Consider the following 20,104-nt stretch of genomic DNA (forward strand, 5'->3'; position numbering starts at 1 on the left):
ACTAAACCACAAACAAATTGATTGAGGCTATGCAAGAACAAAGGAACAATCTAAAGACCACTGAATGTAAAGACAAAAGCAAACGAAATCATTTAACATGAAATGTCCGCTTAGGATATTAGCAACTCAAACCCCTTTCCTCAACTATCCAAGAAAAACAAACAACCGAACACAAAATAATAATTCATACTCCATTCGACAAATAAGAGATTAAATTAACATCAAAGTAATTAATTAGACAACTAAAAACCTTAACTGATAAAAAATGTCTCTTAAGGTTTCTAAAAATACAACACAAAGCCAAAGTTACCAACAAAAAAACAAACACAAAAGAACATGACTAACTAAAGGGTAGCACAACCAGCAAAAACAAAACATATAATTAGGGAAGGAGTAATCACAGGAAAGTAGGTTGAATGCAAGTAAGATGAAAAAAAAAATAAGTGCAAAACAACAAAGAATCTACATAAACAAAATACCAACCAAGAAGCATAAATAACATCAATAGAATCTCAAAGAAATAAAAATTGAAAAAATTCAATATTTTTAGCAAATTAGCTCATAATATTCAGAAAAACATCAATGCTCTACATCTTTTCAAGATAATAACACTGAAATTGCACCTCAACTTAATGTCACAATATAGAAAATCATATTAAAACCTAAAAAAAAGGAATTCAAAACCCAAAATGAATCCCAACCAAAACCCATTAAAACAAAAATATGCAGCTTCATAACCAAAGAGGTAATTGAAAAATAAAAGAAGAGAGCACGGATCTTAGATGACAAACCTTCTTTTCTTTTCTTTTCTATTCGACATACCTAGCTCCATCGTGGAAGAATCACTACTAGCATAACCACCCTCATCATCAGTGATGCAAGAAAAGCCCTCTCTCAGTCTCTCTGTAGATCTTTTTTCTCCATCATGGTTTTCTCCTCGTCCACACACTCTCCTACACTACATTGGAATTCTAAAAGAAAAATTAAAAATCATTAATACAAACATAAATTCAATTATAAACCCCTAATTTGAAAAGGAAGAAACAGAAAATCATCACTCATTTTTGTACGCTAAAGCCCAAGTTTTATGCCTATCTTCTCATTCCCTGCATAAAGGAAGGAAAGGAAGGGTTATTAAGAGAAGGGAAGATAGAAATCAAAAGAGGGAAAAAGCTTTTTATCTCTAGTTAAAAAAACTAGATGACAAATAAAAATAAATTTGGCAAATATTGAGCCATGACAAAAAGAAGAAGAATAAAATAGATAAAAAAAACCCAAGACACCCTCTCCAAATCACCAAGTTATCTAACATATTCAAGGGCATAATTGTCATTGAACTATTATAATCCATAGTTAAGCATACACAGTCCACAATACACAAAGAATTACTTTTAGTTTATTAGTTAAAACAAATGTGTATGTACATAGTGTTGTTTACAATGCCATTCACAATGATTACACTTTATATCTTACATTACGCACAATTCTTTTCCCACACAATTTAGTTAGTAGTTAATAATACTAATACTAATAATAATAATAATAATAATAATAATTAACAAGTGAGCAAGCTCACTACGAAACTCGTCATAGTTGTTGAACTTAGAAATATCTAGTGATTGCCCATAATAACCATAATTTATCAAATTAGAGGTTTTTATAAGTTCAAAGAAGTTGAATAAAATAACACCATGTGACTTTTGGCTTTTGATACTAGTATGAAGATATTAAGTATAAAAAAACAAAGATTTTGCTTTTAATTTAGTGTTTTTGTATTGGTGTGTCGTGATTTTAAAAAGAAAAGGAGAGATAACGAAGTGATAAATTACATTTGAAAGAGAGAGAAAATATTTATGAAAAAAAGAATTTACATTTATCATATACTAGTATAAAAATATTTTTTGTCTAATTTAATTTTTTCTGTTAGCCACAAAGGCTAATCATAACTTTTTAAACCTTAAATTGAAAATGAAAAACATAACAAAGTATATAAGATTTTTTTAGTATTATCCCTGAAAAATATTGAATTAATACCTCAAATTAGAGGTTTTTAACTTTGTTGTTAAAACTGAGATTGCTGGCGTTTTAAAAATGTGTTTGGTTTGAAAAAATATTAAATTGATTTTTTACTATTTCTTGATGGTTTTGAGGTGTTGGTATCAAAAATAAAAAAAAATTGAAATTTTATATATATATATATATATATATATATATATATTCAAACTAAAAATATTGTTTAAAAAAATACTCTACAGTGTGATACCTAAATAAAGTTTAAAAAACACATGGCTCCACATGGAGCAATAAATAAAGTTTAGTTAGTTCACATGTCGATAGTCAGACTGATAGTTGAAATATCCAAGCAAAACATGAAGGGCCAATATTCATGCACGAAAAAGCAAAACAAGAGATTGATTGATCGAAGATAATTGATTTTTCAAGAATCACATGCTGCAATAGATTCGTCCTTGATTGTACAAAACCTCGACGGATTGGCTTTTAAGAAATCTGCTCATTTCTTTTCTTCTTCAAATTTATATTTTATATTTAATATTAAATTTTTTTATTTTTCTAAATATATTAAATTGATATAAAAAAATTCTCTTAGATCATTTAATAAAAATACTCAATCTCAATTAATTAGTATAAAAGCTATCGAATTTATTGTGGAATAAAAAAACCCCAAGGGTACAAAATACAAATCGTATCCCTTTTTTTTTTTTACACAAGGAAGGCTACAAGCTATTTTATTGTATTTCTTTTTCAACAAGAGATAATTTTGTGGTGGGCGTGTACTATTCTACCAAGCATATATAATCGACCTCTTTTTTCAAATTAAAATTTTTAATTTATTAAAATAATAATCTGGATTTAATATTGTAGTCTTTTACTTGTATATAAAAAACTAAAAGACGTATCTTATTATTAATTTAAATAATTGAGGTTATCATCATCCATCAAACGAAGAAGTTCATGAACCACTGAACAATTCTATATTAAAGAATGTGTTTTTTATTGCAAGATAATCCTATTTATAACAATGGAACACAAAAAACGAGAGGAAATAATTGACTCCCTTCTATGAATGCCGTTTATGAAAGCTAAGCCCATATACAAGAAACTGGATGGCGAGGCATCAACAACTTTTCCTTACTAGCCAAATGGTACACGTTGTGAGAAATTGAATTCTAATCATTAGATTGTTTATAAATAAATAATTCAATTCTTGATCCGATTATCTTAAGTTATTCTATCATGATTTCACTTGCACATTATGCTAATTGATCATCTGTTCTTTTCTGCAACTTGGACATTAGAGTTCTTTCGTTACCATAAAATTAGTAGATAAAAACAAAAATAGTGATAGAAAAATTTTTATTGGTACATTGCGGTGAACTTTACCGACAAAATAGTTATTTGCTATGTTTAGTGGTGTTTACCAACGTAAACTTTTCATCGATATATATCAATGAAATTACAGTGAAAAAAAAAAGAATAAAAAAACAAAAAGAAACAATGATGTGTCATTTTTACAGATGAAAATACCGATGGAATAAACTCATCTATAATATTGGTCTGTGAATCCTTTAGTAATATTTAAGTTATGACCTGACAAGCGATCCTCCCTCCCCCTTTTCTTCTTCATCCTCCATTTTCTCTACAAAAAATAGTTGACCCCCTACCCCTATTTCTTCTTCTTCTTCCTCCATTTTCTTTGCAAAAAATAATTGACCCCCTCCCCCCATTTTATCACAAATCAACCTCTCATTACTACAAATCTAGCCACCCCCAACACTCAGTCTGTCATCATCATTGTTTTGATTCAATTTTTTTAAGATTCCCCATATCAAGTAAGCAAAACTATTTATTTTTTGTTTGAACTCAATTTTAAAATGTTAATTCTTATTGTATATTTTTGTAATAAATGTAATTTGTTTGTGTGTTTACTTATTTTGTAGTTTTTTCACGTAGAAATTTATTGTGTGAATGTATGAGTTTTACATGTTAGGGTTTATTTGAGATTTTGAAAAAATATATTTATTTGTAATTTAATGAAATTGATTTTGATTTTATTACTTGGGTGTTTTGTAATGAAATAAAAAATAGCTTATTTAATGGGTATGTTTTATATCATATCAATTTTATTGTTGAATTGAAAATTTGGTAAATATGTATGAATTTGAATTTATGTAGATAATTGATAATGATTTAAGAGTACTATTAAAATAGATTTAATAAGTTTGAGTTAAACTAATGTTAGCTAATTTATTTAGTTTACATAATTAATGAATACATGTTGTCATCAATATTCTATATAGGTTTGATATAAATAATGGATGATTGTTTATGGATGTATCAAGATTCACCTGAAAAATTGCGTAAGATGGATTATTGTATTGAAATTGAGGGTTTTATTAATTACGCATTATTTAATCGGAGAAATATTAGTGGAGGTGGTATTAGATATTCATGTAAAAGATGTAAAAATAAAAAAGTTTATCAATCTAGATGTTTAATGATACATCTTTTTTAAAAATAATTCATGGAGAAATATTTGTGTTGGTTTGCACACATAGAAACATATGTTCCTCATGAAACCATGGTAAAAAAGATGGTTGGGTCAACTTATATTTCTAGCAACGCGTTTGGGGTTGTAGATGACAATAGTAATCCTTATAGAAATATCATTATGGATGCGATGAGAATGAATAAAGATTATGCAGGTGAATGTTCAATCATAGATGAAGAACCAAATGATAATGCAACTGAGTTTTTTGGTCTTTTGAAAGATTCTAACGAACCATTATGGGATGGGTACACAAATTACAGTAAATTATCAGTTGTTACACAAGTGTTCACCATTAAGGCAGATCATGAGCTGAGTAAGGCTTGTTACAACAAAATTATTGAATTGACAAGTATTTTACTTGAAAGGAATAAAGGACTTCTAAGTCTAGGATACCAGAAAATGGACACGTATCCAAACTTCTACATGTTGTACTACCTTGAAAATACAACTTTGATTGAGTGCAGATTGTGTGAGCATGCTCGTTATAAACCCAGAATTGCTAGATGAAGAAATCTTGTCACACATAAAAAAAACTTAGATACTTCCTAATCACTCATAGACTACAAAGATTATTCATGTCTTCAAAGACTGCTGAGCATATGATATGACATCATTCATATGATATGGTGGATGGAGTTATAGTGCACTCATCTGATGATGAAGCCTGAAAATATTTTAATAGGGTGCATCCTCAGTTTTTAATGAAATCAAGGAACATACATCTTAAGTTATGTACAAACAGATTCAATCCATTCGGGTCATTTGCTGCTCCTTAATCTTGTTGGCTGGTGATACTCATAATCTACAACTTGCCATATAAGATATGTGTAAGGCCATAATTCATGTTTCTATCTATGGTCACAACCGATCCTAATAGTCCAAGTCAGAATATAGATGTTTGCCTTTGATTATTGATTGATGAGTTGAAGCAGTTGTGGTCATCCATGACTTTGACTTATAATATCTCGAGGAAACAAAATTTTCAGATGAAGGCAACTTTGATATGGACTATTAATGATTTTTCTGTGTATGGAATAGTTTTTTGTTGGAGCCCGCATGAAAAATTAACATGTCCATATTATATGGAAAATAACAAAACCTTCACGTTAACAAATATTGGTAAAACATATTTTTTTATTGTCATTGACGGTTCTTGTCAACAGATCAGAAGTATAGAAAAAAAAGACTTCTTTATTGGTAGAGTTGAAAGGGATGTTGCACTGCCGGTACCGTCGGGTAAGGAATTGTTTGACGTGGTGTCACAGTTCAATGACATTATATTTGGATTTTAAACTAGTTAGCAAAAGTTTTCTAGTTTTAGTGTGATCTATAATCGGGTAAAGTGAAATATTTTCTGGAAGCTTTCTTATTGAAAAACTAACCTCCTCTATCATGATCTTGGTGTCATACACATTGAAAATAATGTGTTTAAAAATATTTTTAACACAGTTATGGACATGAAAAGGAAGACAAAGGACAACATGAAGGCTATAATGAATATACCTTTGTTTTGTCACTGTAAAAATATGGAGTTGGTTTATGATAAGTCACAGGTTGCAAAACCTAAAGCTAGCTTCGTCTTATATAAAAATGCATATTTATTTGTCTACCAATAGTTTAAAATTCTGTAATTTTCTCATAGACATGCTTCGATCATATCTAGATTAATTAATTTGGAGGAATACAGATTGTATAGAATAAAATGTTATGACTGCCACATGTTTATGCAAACACTCATTCCACTTGCTTACTGAGATTTATTATCAAATGGGATATAGGATGCACTCATGGAGATCGGTTCCTTATTTAAAGATATATGCTCTAACAAGTTGCATACCCAACATATAGAGAGGCTTGAAATGAATATTGTCTAGAAAATTTACAAACTTCAAATGATATTCTCTTCATCATTCTTCGACTTAATAGAGCATCTACCCATATATTTACTGTTTGAGTCAAAAGATGAAGGCCCTGTCTAGTATAGATATATGTATTTATTCGAGAGGTTAGAGATGATTACACATGTATTGTAATTTAATTTATATTGCTTTTTTGAAAAAAAATCAAAACATTCATTTAATTCCATGCAAATACTTGTTGAATCTTAAAAGAAAAGTAAAAAGCAAAGCACATATTGAGGCTTTGATATGCAAGACTTATATTGTTGACAAGATCTCAATATTTATTTAGTGTTATTTCGAGTCTCATTTAAAAACAAAAATCAATCGCATTTCAATGCATAATGATGACGGGGAAGTTCTTTTGAGTGGAAACTTGTCAAAATTTTCCCATTTTGGATGACCTGTACCAAAAATATTGTGAGGGGAAGGTATTTGACAGAAATAGAATTCAGACATGTATATAATAATATGTTATTTAACTGGGATAAATTGAGACCTTTTATTCAATAAGTGTAATAATTAACATGTCATTATTTCCGAACAATTTCTCTCTCGTACTATCATAAACTGGTAGATTAAATAATTCATTGTAGGCAACATCGTCAATTTTTACTATCTAAAAATTCACAGCTGACCGAATTTCATATCTTTCAATTACAAGATGAACAATTTTTCACGTAGTTAAGAACACATATAATTATTCTTATCTCTTGGAGTACTTAAATTCATTATATATTTCTCATTAAATGTTTATGGTTGTAATTCATGTACCATGTTTATCAATTAAAATAGAATGTTAATGTTACTTTAAATTTACTATGACCAGGTCTTGAAAGAAAGGTGAAATGCTATAACGGTTATTTCATCAATGAACATGTTTTTTATACTGAAAAGTATGGTCATAGTAGAAAAACATTCAATAATGAGGTTTATGTTAAGGGATCGACTTCTAATAAGTTTGAAGTTAACTATTATGAGAAATTAGAAGAGGATATTGAATTGCAATATCATAATAAGCAAGATAGAGTTTTTTTTTTATTAAAATATTATTGGTATGATACCACCAACAAAGAAATCAAAGTAAATCCTCATCATGATTTGGTTAAAATCAATACAAAGGCTAGACATCACAATGTTAGTGATGTTATTGTTTTCTTTAAGCAATGCCAACAACTTTATTACACAAACACTTCTTTCTTAAAAAATAGATAGTTCTAGGGTTGATTGGTTATCCATAGTTAAAACCAATCTTAAAGGTCATGTTCATGTTGTTCAGGATGGTAGTGCTGAAGTAACTGCAGGAGATGATGTTTCTCAACTTGATGAGCTAGTTGATCCATATTATGTTGCTTCATCTATCGACATAAAGGAAAATTTAAGTTTTCACGTTGCTAAGAATACTTTTGTTGATGTTAACATTGAGGAGTTAAAATGATGTTTTGAGAACCAATGAACATACATAAGTCAATGAAGATGATGATAGCTATGAAATCAAAGTAAAAGATTATGATGGAGAAGATAATGATGAAATTGAAGAAGAAGATGATGATGATGAAATCTAAAAGAGGTCTTCTAAGTTGGAGAGACATGATAATTTGAAGAGATTTCAAACCTTCGTACATCTTAGAGGTTATACAGGCAGAATATATTCAGAATGTGATGTCCAAACATTTTGTGTGGTGGTAGCAGTCTAGTGTGAAGAACTGGAACATGGATATTCATGATTCCATTATCATACACACTGGTGGATCCATTTTATTGTTTCACATGTGAAGTGGATGGTAATATTCTTTTTTATTACATATATTTTTAATTTTTTGTTTTATATAAAAATATTTAATTAACAATAATTTTATTTTGCAGACTACAGTTTTTGGACGCGAACCAAAATTGATGGAGCTTTTTGTGGAACATCATGCAAAATGCTATCCGTTGAAAAGGGGTGCAACATCTCGTGGATAATTGAGCTCAAAAGTTCATGGTATGTTGGATTTCAATAATTTCTTTTCTTAAGTTTCAATTTTTTTGAATTAGATGACTTTTTTTCTCGAGGAAACATATAACACCCGATTGCAGGAGAGAAACGACGACGATCCTTCAACATATCTAAAACTCGATTCGGATTTGTGGTTAGAGGTAAGATCATTTGGTGGATTCAATATAAATTGAGTTTACGATATCTAAAACACTACGACCGAGGAGTTACAGACAACCTAAAGTTTTTCTACTATTGGATGCTCATAATCGATTCTGAGCACTCAATCTCGGAAATTTCAGGTGATTTTAAACCAACAAGTTGAAGCTCAGATGAGCCATCTTGTTGTTGAGATAAAACAATTGTGTATTGAGATGGTTGAACTCTAATGATTGTGCATGGAGCTAAAATCACAAATAAATGGTACATGTGCTCATTGGCTCCATGGTCTCAACGATGATTGGCCTCTTCCTCTTCCTTTTCCTCTTTCAACCCTTCTATTCTAGATGAATTGTATTTAAATTGACAAATTATTAAATTTATAATAAATATTTGATTTTAATTTATTTTTTTTCTACTCTGTTTATTATATATTTTTTAAAAAGAATTAAACAAGTTACTGGTGGGCTTACCAACAGAATAAGTCCATTAGTATATTCTAGAAAGTTGGAAAAGAATTACTTGAAATGCTGCTGATACTATTTACTCACCGACAGGTTCATTTCATCAATAATTTAGACATAAATCACCAATGAAATTACAAATGGTCTTTTTATCGGTGATATGCAATCGTCACCAATAGAAATACCGTTGGAATTTGCGGGCAAGTTTTTTTTTTTTGGTGCACTTATTTCGTATGTAAATCCATTAGTAATTATATTATTAACATAACATGTATCACCAAGGAAACATTTATTGATGAACAATAACCATCCATGATCCAGTCGGTAAAAGTCAGGCTACCGAAATTAATGTCTAATTATTGACGAAATATTTCATCGGTAAATTGTAAAATCCTGATAGTGTTTTCTTTTCAAAAGATTTCAGGTTTTATCTTTTATATATATAAAAAAACAACTTGGACTCATATTGTAATCATCTAGTTATATATAAAAGGCATAACTTGTTATTCAAATAGTTGATATTGTTAATATTGTTAAAAGTTAAATAAATAAATAAAATGTTTAAAATCTTTTAGTTATTCATGTTGTCTTTTCTTTTTTAATTTTTTTTCTAGCTACCTTTTTATTTACTTATGATTGTAAATAGTTTTAAAACATTATTTAATTGCTTTTGAAAAGTGTGTTTGTATATATATCTTTTGTTAATTTGTGTTTATCTATGATGTTTTTTTAAAAAGAATTCTAGCTATTTTGTTTTATTTTATTTTAAATATAAAAATAAAAAAAAACTTATAAAATATATAAATTTTAAATGAAAAATAAAATATCTCAAACACATAAAATCAAAACTTTCATGAAAATTAAATAAAAAATCATGTATATAAAAAACTATATTTTGCCACATCATTACTTCATCATTTATTGAATGTTATTATACCATATTTTGATTTACAAAACTTAAATGATCACTTCAATAAGTTTTTTATTATTAAAAATATGAATAAAAATTAATATATATATATATATATAAGTCAGCAAAAATTTTAAACAATTTTTTATTTTTTATTGAGTTTTTTAATTATTTGTTTTTCAATATTTTAATTTTATTTTAATTATTTCTAATAAAAATGTAACACGTGTCCCTCCATTCTTTTAAAAATCAAAATTACCTTGATTTTTAACATACCAAACCAATGATATCTAACTACTTAAATTGAAACCATTTGGATGTATTTAAAAAAAAATCAATACATAAATGACCACTAATATCATTAAACCCCACCAGGTCTATATATATTGAAATTAGTTTTAAAATTGTGAAAATCATTTAATTTGAGTTAGTAAAACTAAATGATTTATCCAACTTCTCCATATTCCAAGTATATAGTTATTATTGTTTTATTGTTATTTTTAATTGTTCTTATCTTTTTCTTAATTGAAATTGTTTTTTAATTTTATCCCTTATGATTTGGTTTTTTTTTTTGTCAAAATTGATTCTCTTTTTTTTTTCTTTTCAAATCTACATTTTTTAAATCACTTTTTCTTTAATTTGATTTTTCAAGTTTATCCCTAATTATTTTGGTTGGTTTAAAATTTTATATTGCTATTTTTTTGGATTTGCCTTTTACTTTGTAATCCTGCTTCATAATCTATGTCACATATTCTGAAAGTTAGACGGCGTTGACTTCAGTTATTTTTAATTATTTTTAAAATTTTTATCCATCATTATCAAGTTCGTTAGAAATTAGTTTTCTTTGTTTTTGTTTTTCAGATTTTTTTTGCAAATTTGATTTTTCATTTTGATTTTGCCATTTAGTTCAATATTTTTTTTATATTTAAGATTTGTCTCTCAATGTTTTGATTTCTAATTTTAATTCTTAGCCATTTTGTCAAATTTTAATTTGTTTTGAACTTCATCTTTAGATCCATAATCTTGATTTTTTTTTTAGAAATTTGACCCTCATTCTCTTTATTTTTATTTTTTATTTTCGATTCATTTGTCAATTTGATTTTTTTTTCAATTTCGCCTTTCATTTCAAAATTTTAGCTTATCCTCTCAATTTTTTTTTTCAAATGAGGTTCTTATTCTCTTAATTGCTATTTTTTATCCTTCAATTTTTTTTTATTTTATCATTTGACATTTTATTTATTGGGATTTGGTCTCCTTGTTTTTTCCCATTGTTTCTAAGCCCTAACCCAAGAGTCAATCTGGGACAATTATTGGTCACAGGTCGAGTGAGTTTGCTCGAGTTAACCCAAGTCAACCAAATTTTTTTGTTTTATTAAGAATTCAAAAATATACCAATTTTTTTCCCAAGGAAAATAGTAACAAGTTTGACCCTGTTTTGACTGGATTTTTCTCAGGTTAACCGAAACATTTGTCAACTTAGGTTTTTGATCGTGTTACTCTGGATTCTTATAAAAAATTCAAAATTATACCATTTGTTTTTCTAAATAAGAAAAATAGTAAATGAGTTTGAACCTGTTTTGACTGGATTTTTCCTAGGTTAATCGAAACATTGGTTAACCTATGTTTTTGACATTATTACTCTGGATCAAAGCTAAGAATTACCTGGGACACGGGTCAACTCATTGGATCAAGCCAAGTTTTTAAATAGTTGCTTTCCAGATGTGGTGCTTCCAATTTAGTCACTAACTAAGGTCATTGGTTTGAAAAGTTAACACGAGTTGATGCCATTTTCTTTCTCAGTTATATCCTTCGAAGTTGTTAGTTTTAAAAAATAAACTTCGTTATTTTCTTTAGTTTTCTTTTCAATCAAGTTATTCCTATCTCATGATCTAGATGAGAGGTTTGTCCGAGTAGCCTAGGTTGTTTTTAGAAGTTGTTTTTTTTTTTGTCCTTCAAAATTCGAATTCTTTTAAAATTAAACTTTGTTTACACACACACACACACACTTACACTTACACTTCTATTGGATTATCTTGTTTGTATGTTATTACTTGCGGGTTTTGACAACGTCATTTGATTTTGTTAGTGCTTTGTTTTTTAATTTTTTTTTTTCATTAATTTTTTTATTTCATCATTATTTTTTTTAGCTTGATTCTTGGGGTTTAACAATCATCATTTTTTTTTCTCTTTCTATTATGTCAAGATGTTGATTTTTTTTTTGTTCTTTAAAATTCAATGATAACGCTAGCTTTAGCATCATTTTTTTACGCCGTAAAGAAATTGGGGCAAAGCGCGAGCCATCAATCTAGTCAATTCTAAAGCAAATCACACATCTTTTAGTATGATTTCCAAATCTATAATTTTTATTTGTTATAAAATCCATATATATTATTTAAAGTTTTTCAAAGACTAAGATTAGATGAGTTTCAAAATTCGATATACTAAGGAATAAGGTTTTTTGGTGATTAAGTTATGGGTTAATCAAATGCTCATTTAAATAACTCTCTTCTCTGAAGTAAAGAAAAATATCTCTTAATAAGTGCTTCTGGACATCTACAAAAAGTTTTTTTTTTGGATTTGAGGACCCTTAAGCGGTAAAGTTAGTAATTTTATAGAGAAAATGAGTAATAAATATGCTAGAGAGTATTAAATTCTAAGAACAAGGTTGTTCTTGTGTTGAATATGACTGTGTTTTTTAATGTAAAATATTGAATCTCTTACTTGAGTAGTTTAAGAGGCACTTACAGCTCATGAATCTTTTTTTTTTCATTGAAAGGGTTGGAAAATTATTTTATCTTATAGCATTAATAAGAGATAAATATCTCTTACATATGCATTAATAAGAGAAAATATCTCTTACACATGCTAAAAAAGAAAAAAATGATTAGGTTTAAGACACTAAATGAGCCCATAAATATCAAGCCATGTTATTGGGCTAAAAATGAAGGCTAGGGCCTAAAGAGGTCAGATACACTTTTTGGGGTTAGGCTCGGGCACACTATCTCCAAGTCTAAAGGGTATTGGGAACTTACCTAGCATATAAGCTCGAGTGCTTCGCTTGAGCCCATAAGGTGTTAGGTGCTCCTCCAACACCTAGTCTTGGATGCATCGTTGAAACCCATAAAATGTTGGTTGGTCGCTAGCTAGCATCTAAAGCTTATGTTATTAGCTCGAGTCCAAGGTGCAAGATATGAATCAAATCACTATTATAATCTTCTTGTAAAAGTGAATGAATATCTTTCAAATAAATATATATATAAAAAAATGGATAAATCTTGGTACATCACATTTTTACCAGCATCTTAGGTTTTCAAACAACATGTTAACCTCTGATTCTTAATTGGGAATAAAAAATCACCTTGACATAACAATCTTTGATAAGACACTGCTGTTTTTATTATCTATAAATACAAGTAGTAGAGAGTGGTGTTTTGCTTGCAAAGATAACCATAATATATTAGAAATCGAATTTTGAAGAAGAAAAAATAAATTCTTTGGGAACGCAAAAAGGAGTTGAAAGCATCAAAGTTATTTTCTAAAGAGCCTTGACCATTTTGTCTCAAGTTGGCCCTTCCTTTGCTCCACTCTTTAAATCCCCCACCAGTCATCCTTTCTGCTCTTCTTTAGTAATCAAAAGTCTCTACCCTCTCCAAAGATCCAGCCCCAACTTACCCCCTTGTAAAGGAAAGATAGAGATGGTGGGTTCCTCTTCCTCTCCTCTCCTTTTCTTTTCTTTTCTTCTCTTTTGTTTGTTAATTAGTTTTTGCTTCGCAGTTCGCACTCCCTCTTCATGGTTGGTTTTCTTTATTCATATCAAAAAGAAAAAATAAAAAAATATCATACTATTTGCTTTCGATCTCTCTTCGGCTCCTGATGATCATCACGGGTTTCTTTCTTTTTCTTGTTTCTTGGTATAGGAACTCGAACACCAGCCGACCAGATGGGAGGGCTATGTGGATTGGAGAAACCGGCCTGCACTTCGTGGCCTCCATGGTGGCATGCTTGCTGCTTCCTACGTCTTGGGTCTGTTTCACTGATCTTCAATAATGCTTTTTTTTTTTTAAAGTCTTTTTCTATACCTGATTAAATACACCGATTACTATGTTCAAGAAACCCCATGTTATTATACAATGATCGATAATTATATATGTAGGTGTGGAGATATTGGAGAACCTGGCGTATCTAGCAAATGCGAGCAATTTGGTGATATATTTATCTGAGTATATGCACTTATCTCCATCCAAATCGGCCAATAATGTCACGAATTTCATGGGGACGTCTTTTCTTTTGGCCCTTCTTGGAGGTTTCCTAGCTGACACTTTTTTCACGACTTATCACATCTTCCTGATAAGTGCAGCTATTGAATTCCTGGTAATTGCAGTCTGTGCTCTCTCTCTGTCTCTCTTTTGGGTGGGGATGGGGCTGTTTGAAACCTATTTACTTGTCTAATTAACTCTCTAGACGGACCAGGCTGTCTTCTACTTTCACCTTTCGCCCTTGTTTTTACTGGAAAACAAAAACATATATTACATCTGCGACTCATGATCACGTCCTGACTGTAATAAATCCCATCTTACAACAACTGCAAGATAGATCATGAATTTTTTAGAATATTTCGTCAATTAATTAATTTCTCGATTAGCTGGCTCTATAACTTGATTCTTGCATCGTTCCTAAGATTGAGGAATAAGACCACCCTAAAAAATCCATATTGTCAAGGAAAAGGAAGGTTCTTCTTAAAAGAAAAACAGTGCCCAGGAGTGGGTGGCTAACAAGTCGCCGCTATAGTTGGGTGACTTGTATTCATTTCATTAATTTTCTTGAATCATTGATCCAGTAGGGAATTGACTTTTGCATTTACGTAATTGAATTGAAACACTAAAATATCCACAAGGACTTCTCTCATATAATTTCGGATAGTGATCCTTTGAGAACACGGTAGCTAGCTGGGCACATCTAATTAACAAGGCATATATAGCCCTTGACGAAGGAGGAGCAGTTTGTCAGTTTGTAGAACTAGAACTTGAGCTCTCTCGCTCTCGTCCTAGTTCCTTAAATCGGCCGGGGTTTGATTAAATGACCATGATGACTCCTCTTCTTATGTCAGAGGAAGATTATAGCAAAAAAACAAGAGTCTTCTCATCATCCTCTTGCACATAAATGATCTTGTTGTTGCAACGTGAAACGTAGTAACTTTATTACCAAGCCTATCTATACCTACGTATTTTCATTCTAGATAGCATTACATATCTATAAATCTTATCAATCTAGTTTTGATTTTTTATTTATTTCTCAGCTGTATCTTTTTTGGTCAGTTCTTATTAATAACTTGAGCCTGATTTTACATATTTTACGCATGTCTTAAGTTGCATTACAAATTTATAAATCTTATCAACTTCATTCGAAGCCTTTCCAATTTAATATTTCAGTATATTTTACACGTTAGAATTTCATCGATGAATTGCGTATTTATCCACTAAGATAGTATTAATTTATAGAATAAAATAAAAATGATAGTAATGTTAAAAAAACACAATAAAAAATATCTTAAGATTAAATTGATATAATTTATAAGTTGTTGAACAGAGAACAAAGATTTTATTTGTTTTTGTGTAAATTTTTAAAAAAATTTAAAATTTAGTTTTTAAAAAATAAAAAATATTATTTTAATATATTTCTAAATAATTTTTTTTTAAAAAATAATGATAGTGCGGGACCAGAAAACACGATACTCATTCAACGTGTCCAATAAGAGCAGTCGTCTTTCTTAGTGCAGGGACCCGCAAATAAATCTTGTGTCTTTGGGAGGACAGAAAAATAATTTCCTTATCTTATTTCTGCTTGCTCATAATTTTGTCTCTTCCAAAAGGTCACAAATTTTGTGGCCTACATGCCAAAGTGTCACATCATTCTCTTCGCTACGTGCACCTCAATTTCTGAATGGTGCCTCAAAGTACGGTCCTTGTCTTTAGATATGCCAATTTGGGTCTGCCAATGGCTAACCCCCTCCGTTCTGTAGATGGTGCGTTATAGCTGACCTTCTTTATAGGTAACTCCCTCTTAGTCGCATGTTGGTAGTCTTTGTGAAATTAATTTTAATTGATGTTATGGTTACCAGCTGTGATATTAATTAAATTTAGGATGAATTGGTCACCTTGTTATTTAAATTTGATGATTGGTTGATTCTAAAAATAAATTATAATTATTAGATAAATAATAATTTTTTAAAATTTTAATTAGAACATTAAAATAATTTACCGGTTTATATAACTCGTGTTAAAGAATCAACTCAATCTAACAGTTTAAACTGTTTGGTAATGTTTAAGATATAATTTATATTATTTTTTAGCATGTTTTCTCAAGTGAAAGCCATTTGATCTTGAAATTTATACATATTCATATTATTTTGTGTTTAATTTATATTAAATAAATAAAAATAATGAGATTTGAACTCGTAATTTCTTAATAAAAATATATATTAAATTATCATAGTTAAAAAAATAGATGCTGCACGTGATGATATGAAAATATTGTATTTCAGCGAATCTATCTTCTAAAATGATATTATTCTTTCCAAACTTTTATCTTAATATGTGATAAATTTTTGTTTTAAAAACTCCCGGAATCGTTGTGTATGAAGTTGACTTTGAGCATATCGTCATCATCTATAATTGATCAGCGTGAAAGTTGATGCGGCCGTTAACACGTGCTAAGGGACCCTCTTTCTTTTCTTTTTTTTTCCTGTCGACTTGCCCTTTAAATTCAAATACTCGCTCGCTGGTGCGTCGTCACTGGCAGGTGAAGTTAGCCAGTTTCGGCATATTGGATGGCTAACTATGATCACTCCCTCGGTATCCTTAAACCTTGGTATCTTAGGGATAAAAAAAACCGGGTTACATGAAATACCCGATCAATTCAGATAATTCATGCAAAAAAATTCCGGTCGGGTAAAAGCAAAGGAAATTCGGATATTTCGATTAATTACTCACATCTAATATCCGGACAATATCTGATGTAGGCTTTTTGTAAGTCTGGAACAGGGCTTGGTGATACTGACAGTGCAAGCTCGGTCATCTTCCCTGAAGCCACCAGCTTGTAACCCAAGCAACCCCGCAATCCCATGCCAGCAAATTGATGGTGCGAAAGCAGCAATGCTGTTCACAGGCCTTTATCTGGTGGCGCTTGGCGTTGGAGGGATAAAAGGATCATTGCCGGCTCACGGGGCTGAGCAGTTTGACGAGAGCACTCCACAAGGAAGGAAGCAGAGATCGACCTTCTTCAATTACTTTGTCTTCTGTCTCTCATGTGGAGCCCTGATCGCAGTCACATTTGTTGTGTGGGTTGAAGATAACAAAGGGTGGGTGTGGGGCTTTGGAATCTCTACCATTGCAATACTCCTGTCTATCCCAATCTTTCTTGCTGGATCAGCTGCTTACAGGAATAAAATACCTTCTGGCAGTCCACTTGCAACCATTTCCAAGGTAAATTAAGCTTCTGATATATATATATATATATATATATATATATATATATATATATATTATGCATACATATCCAAATTAACTATGGAAAGGAGTTCATATTGGTTCATCTATATAAGAAGCCAGAGATGCAGAAGAACTGTATGATCCGCGTGCTCCCTGGTGGACACCACTCAAACTTGCCATGGCCGTCAAACAGTTTTGAATGGTTATACAGTCTCTATACCGTATGCAACTAATCACCTGTTAACGGATTTGATTGAACAGGTTTTGGTTGCTGCTGGAGTTAACACTTGTATGAGCAGAAGTTCAGGCAATGCCATTGCAAGCCTGACAACGAGCCCTTCCAATCCAAATCCAACCAGCAAGGATGCAATAGATAATTCCATAGCAGTTATGCCTGCTGAAACCCCAACAAAAAGCCTCGACTGGCTTAACAAAGCGGTGGTAAACAAGCCAATCCACTCCGCATTAGAATGTACTGTACAGCAAGTGGAAGAGGTCAAGATTGTGATAAAAATCTTTCCCATATTTGCTTGCACCATCATGCTCAATTGCTGTCTTGCTCAGCTCTCCACGTTTTCTGTACAACAAGCTGATACCATGGACACCAAGCTTGGTTCCTTGAAAGTTCCGCCAGCTTCCCTTCCCGTGTTTCCTGTGGTCTTCATTATGATGCTAGCACCCGTTTATGACCACCTCATCATCCCATTCGCTAGGAAATTAACCAAGTCTGAAATGGGAATCACTCATCTGCAACGAATTGGCATCGGATTGGTTCTTTCCATAATAGCAATGGCAGTGGCAGCTCTTGTTGAGATTAAGAGGAAGAGAGTTGCTGCAAATTCAGGGCTAGTTGACAAATTGCCAATCACGTTCTTCTGGATAGCCTTCCAGTATTTATTCCTAGGATCAGCTGATCTTTTCACCTTGGCAGGGTTGTTGGAATTTTTCTTCACCGAGGCACCCGCAGGAATGAGATCTTTGGCTATGTCTCTCTCTTGGGCCTCCCTGGCAATGGGGTACTACCTCAGCTCAGTGATTGTATCAATAGTTAACAATGTTACAGGTAACTCCAAGAATAGGCCATGGCTATCAGGCACGAACATCAATCACCATCATCTGGAACGATTCTACTGGCTCTTGTGTGTGTTAAGTGTTCTGAATTTCTTACATTACCTTTTCTGGGCCACCCGGTATAAGTACTCAACAAGAGTCAAGAACTAAATCGAAGTGATAAAGGAGAACAAGTAATTGCATCTTCATACCACATCAAACGGTCTTGCTCAGCATCTCGGAATGCAAAATCTCCCAGCTGCATATATGCAAGAGCTGCTGCCGGACTTGATTACAGTCCGGCTAATTCATTCTGATAGCTGTTGCGGGTTCTTTTGTTTCCTGCCTAGGTTAAAAAGACTTCGACAGAAGAAGATGGGGGGTGTTACTCTGGGTACCACAGCATGTACAATATTTTAAACTGATTTAGTTGTTTATGAATTGAATTACACTCTTGTAGCTACCGAATTTAAGTAACTTAACAAACAATAATCATAATTAATACGTAGTAAATTAAACAACAACAAGAAGAAAATCTTAACAAACAAAGGCAATGTGTGACAGGTACGACAACGCTATGATCAAGGACGAATTCAATAAATTCTTCTCCTATCCGTTAATAATATAATAAATTCAGTCCCTTTTCTGTAAAAGTTTTCAATTTAATTCCAGCAAATTAGATTCATAGTATTTATCGTCATGAATTTTCCTCCGGGACACTTACGGTTTGTTTTGGTTTGAAAATTTTTAATTTGATCCTCAGAAACTTGATTTTTGTTTAAAATGGAAATGACACTGCACACTACTAGAAAATTTGACAAATATAAACGAAAACACCAATGAAATTTTTCTGTTAGTAGATTACAGTGAATTTTACTGACAGATTTTTCCATCACTATATCTATCGGTAAATACCAAGGGAATTACAATAGAAAAGAAAGAATAAAAAATTCAGAAAAATACGATGACGTGTAACTTTTACCAACAACTTTATTGACAGTATTAACCCGACGTTAAAGTTCGTCCGTAAATATACCGACAAAAATAATATCTCGATATATATAAACGGAATTACGGATGGTATTTAGTGGGATTCAAAAAGACAAATCATACGGTGACGTGAAACTTTTTACCAACAGAATGACCGATGGAATGCCTAACGGGATAATTCCGTCGATAAATCCACCAGTAATATTTAATTTATAACCTGGTGATCGATCCTCCTCTCTCCCTCCCCCATTTCTCCTTCTTTCTTATGCAATTTTTCCTGCAACAAACAACCACTCCATCCCCCCTCAATCTCAACACAACTCAACCTCCTACAACAAATTCGGCCACCACAACACTCGGTTTGTCAGCATTCATGTTTTGCAAATTTTATTGCGGATTTTCCACCTTAAATAAGCAAATCTGCCCTTTTTTATTTGTACACAATTTTATGTTAATTTTTTTGCATATTTTTGTATTATATGTATTTTGTTTGGGTGCTTATTTGTCTCATACAATTTTGTTGTATGAATTTATGATTTGTGCATGTTATAGTTTGTTTTAGATTTTATAAAATTATATTTTTTTGTAAATTGATGAA

The 20,104-nt window shown here is 31.0% G+C and overlaps 1 protein-coding gene across 2 annotated transcripts; it reads left to right on the forward strand.

Annotated features, from left to right (window-relative positions):
* The first annotated feature begins 13,466 nt into the window (after nt 1–13,466).
* LOC133696125 (protein NRT1/ PTR FAMILY 4.6-like) lies at nt 13,467–18,979 on the forward strand. Of its 2 annotated transcripts, none has more exons than XM_062118178.1 (5): nt 13,467–13,772; nt 13,897–14,002; nt 14,133–14,350; nt 17,020–17,460; nt 17,728–18,979. In XM_062118178.1, the coding sequence occupies exons 1-5, from the start codon at nt 13,770–13,772 to the stop codon at nt 18,685–18,687; spliced, it is 1,728 nt and encodes a 575-aa protein (XP_061974162.1). In that variant the 5' UTR covers nt 13,467–13,769; the 3' UTR covers nt 18,688–18,979. The 2 variants fall into 2 exon arrangements, with proteins under 2 accessions (XP_061974162.1, XP_061974161.1); XM_062118177.1 differs by having other exon boundaries at nt 13,469–13,677.
* The last annotated feature ends 1,125 nt before the right edge of the window (nt 18,980–20,104 follow it).

The sequence above is a fragment of the Populus nigra genome, chromosome 6 (genome assembly GCF_951802175.1).
Source record: "Populus nigra chromosome 6, ddPopNigr1.1, whole genome shotgun sequence".
In the NCBI taxonomy this organism is placed as follows: Eukaryota; Viridiplantae; Streptophyta; class Magnoliopsida; order Malpighiales; family Salicaceae; genus Populus; species Populus nigra.

Coding starts and splice junctions, on each gene's coding strand:
- LOC133696125 (XM_062118178.1), top strand. Junction 14,003..14,132: donor TGCTGCTTCCTACGTCTTGG/GTCTGTTTCACT, acceptor TTATATATGTAG/GTGTGGAGATATTGGAGAAC. Junction 14,351..17,019: donor GTGCAGCTATTGAATTCCTG/GTAATTGCAGTC, acceptor AGTCTGGAACAG/GGCTTGGTGATACTGACAGT.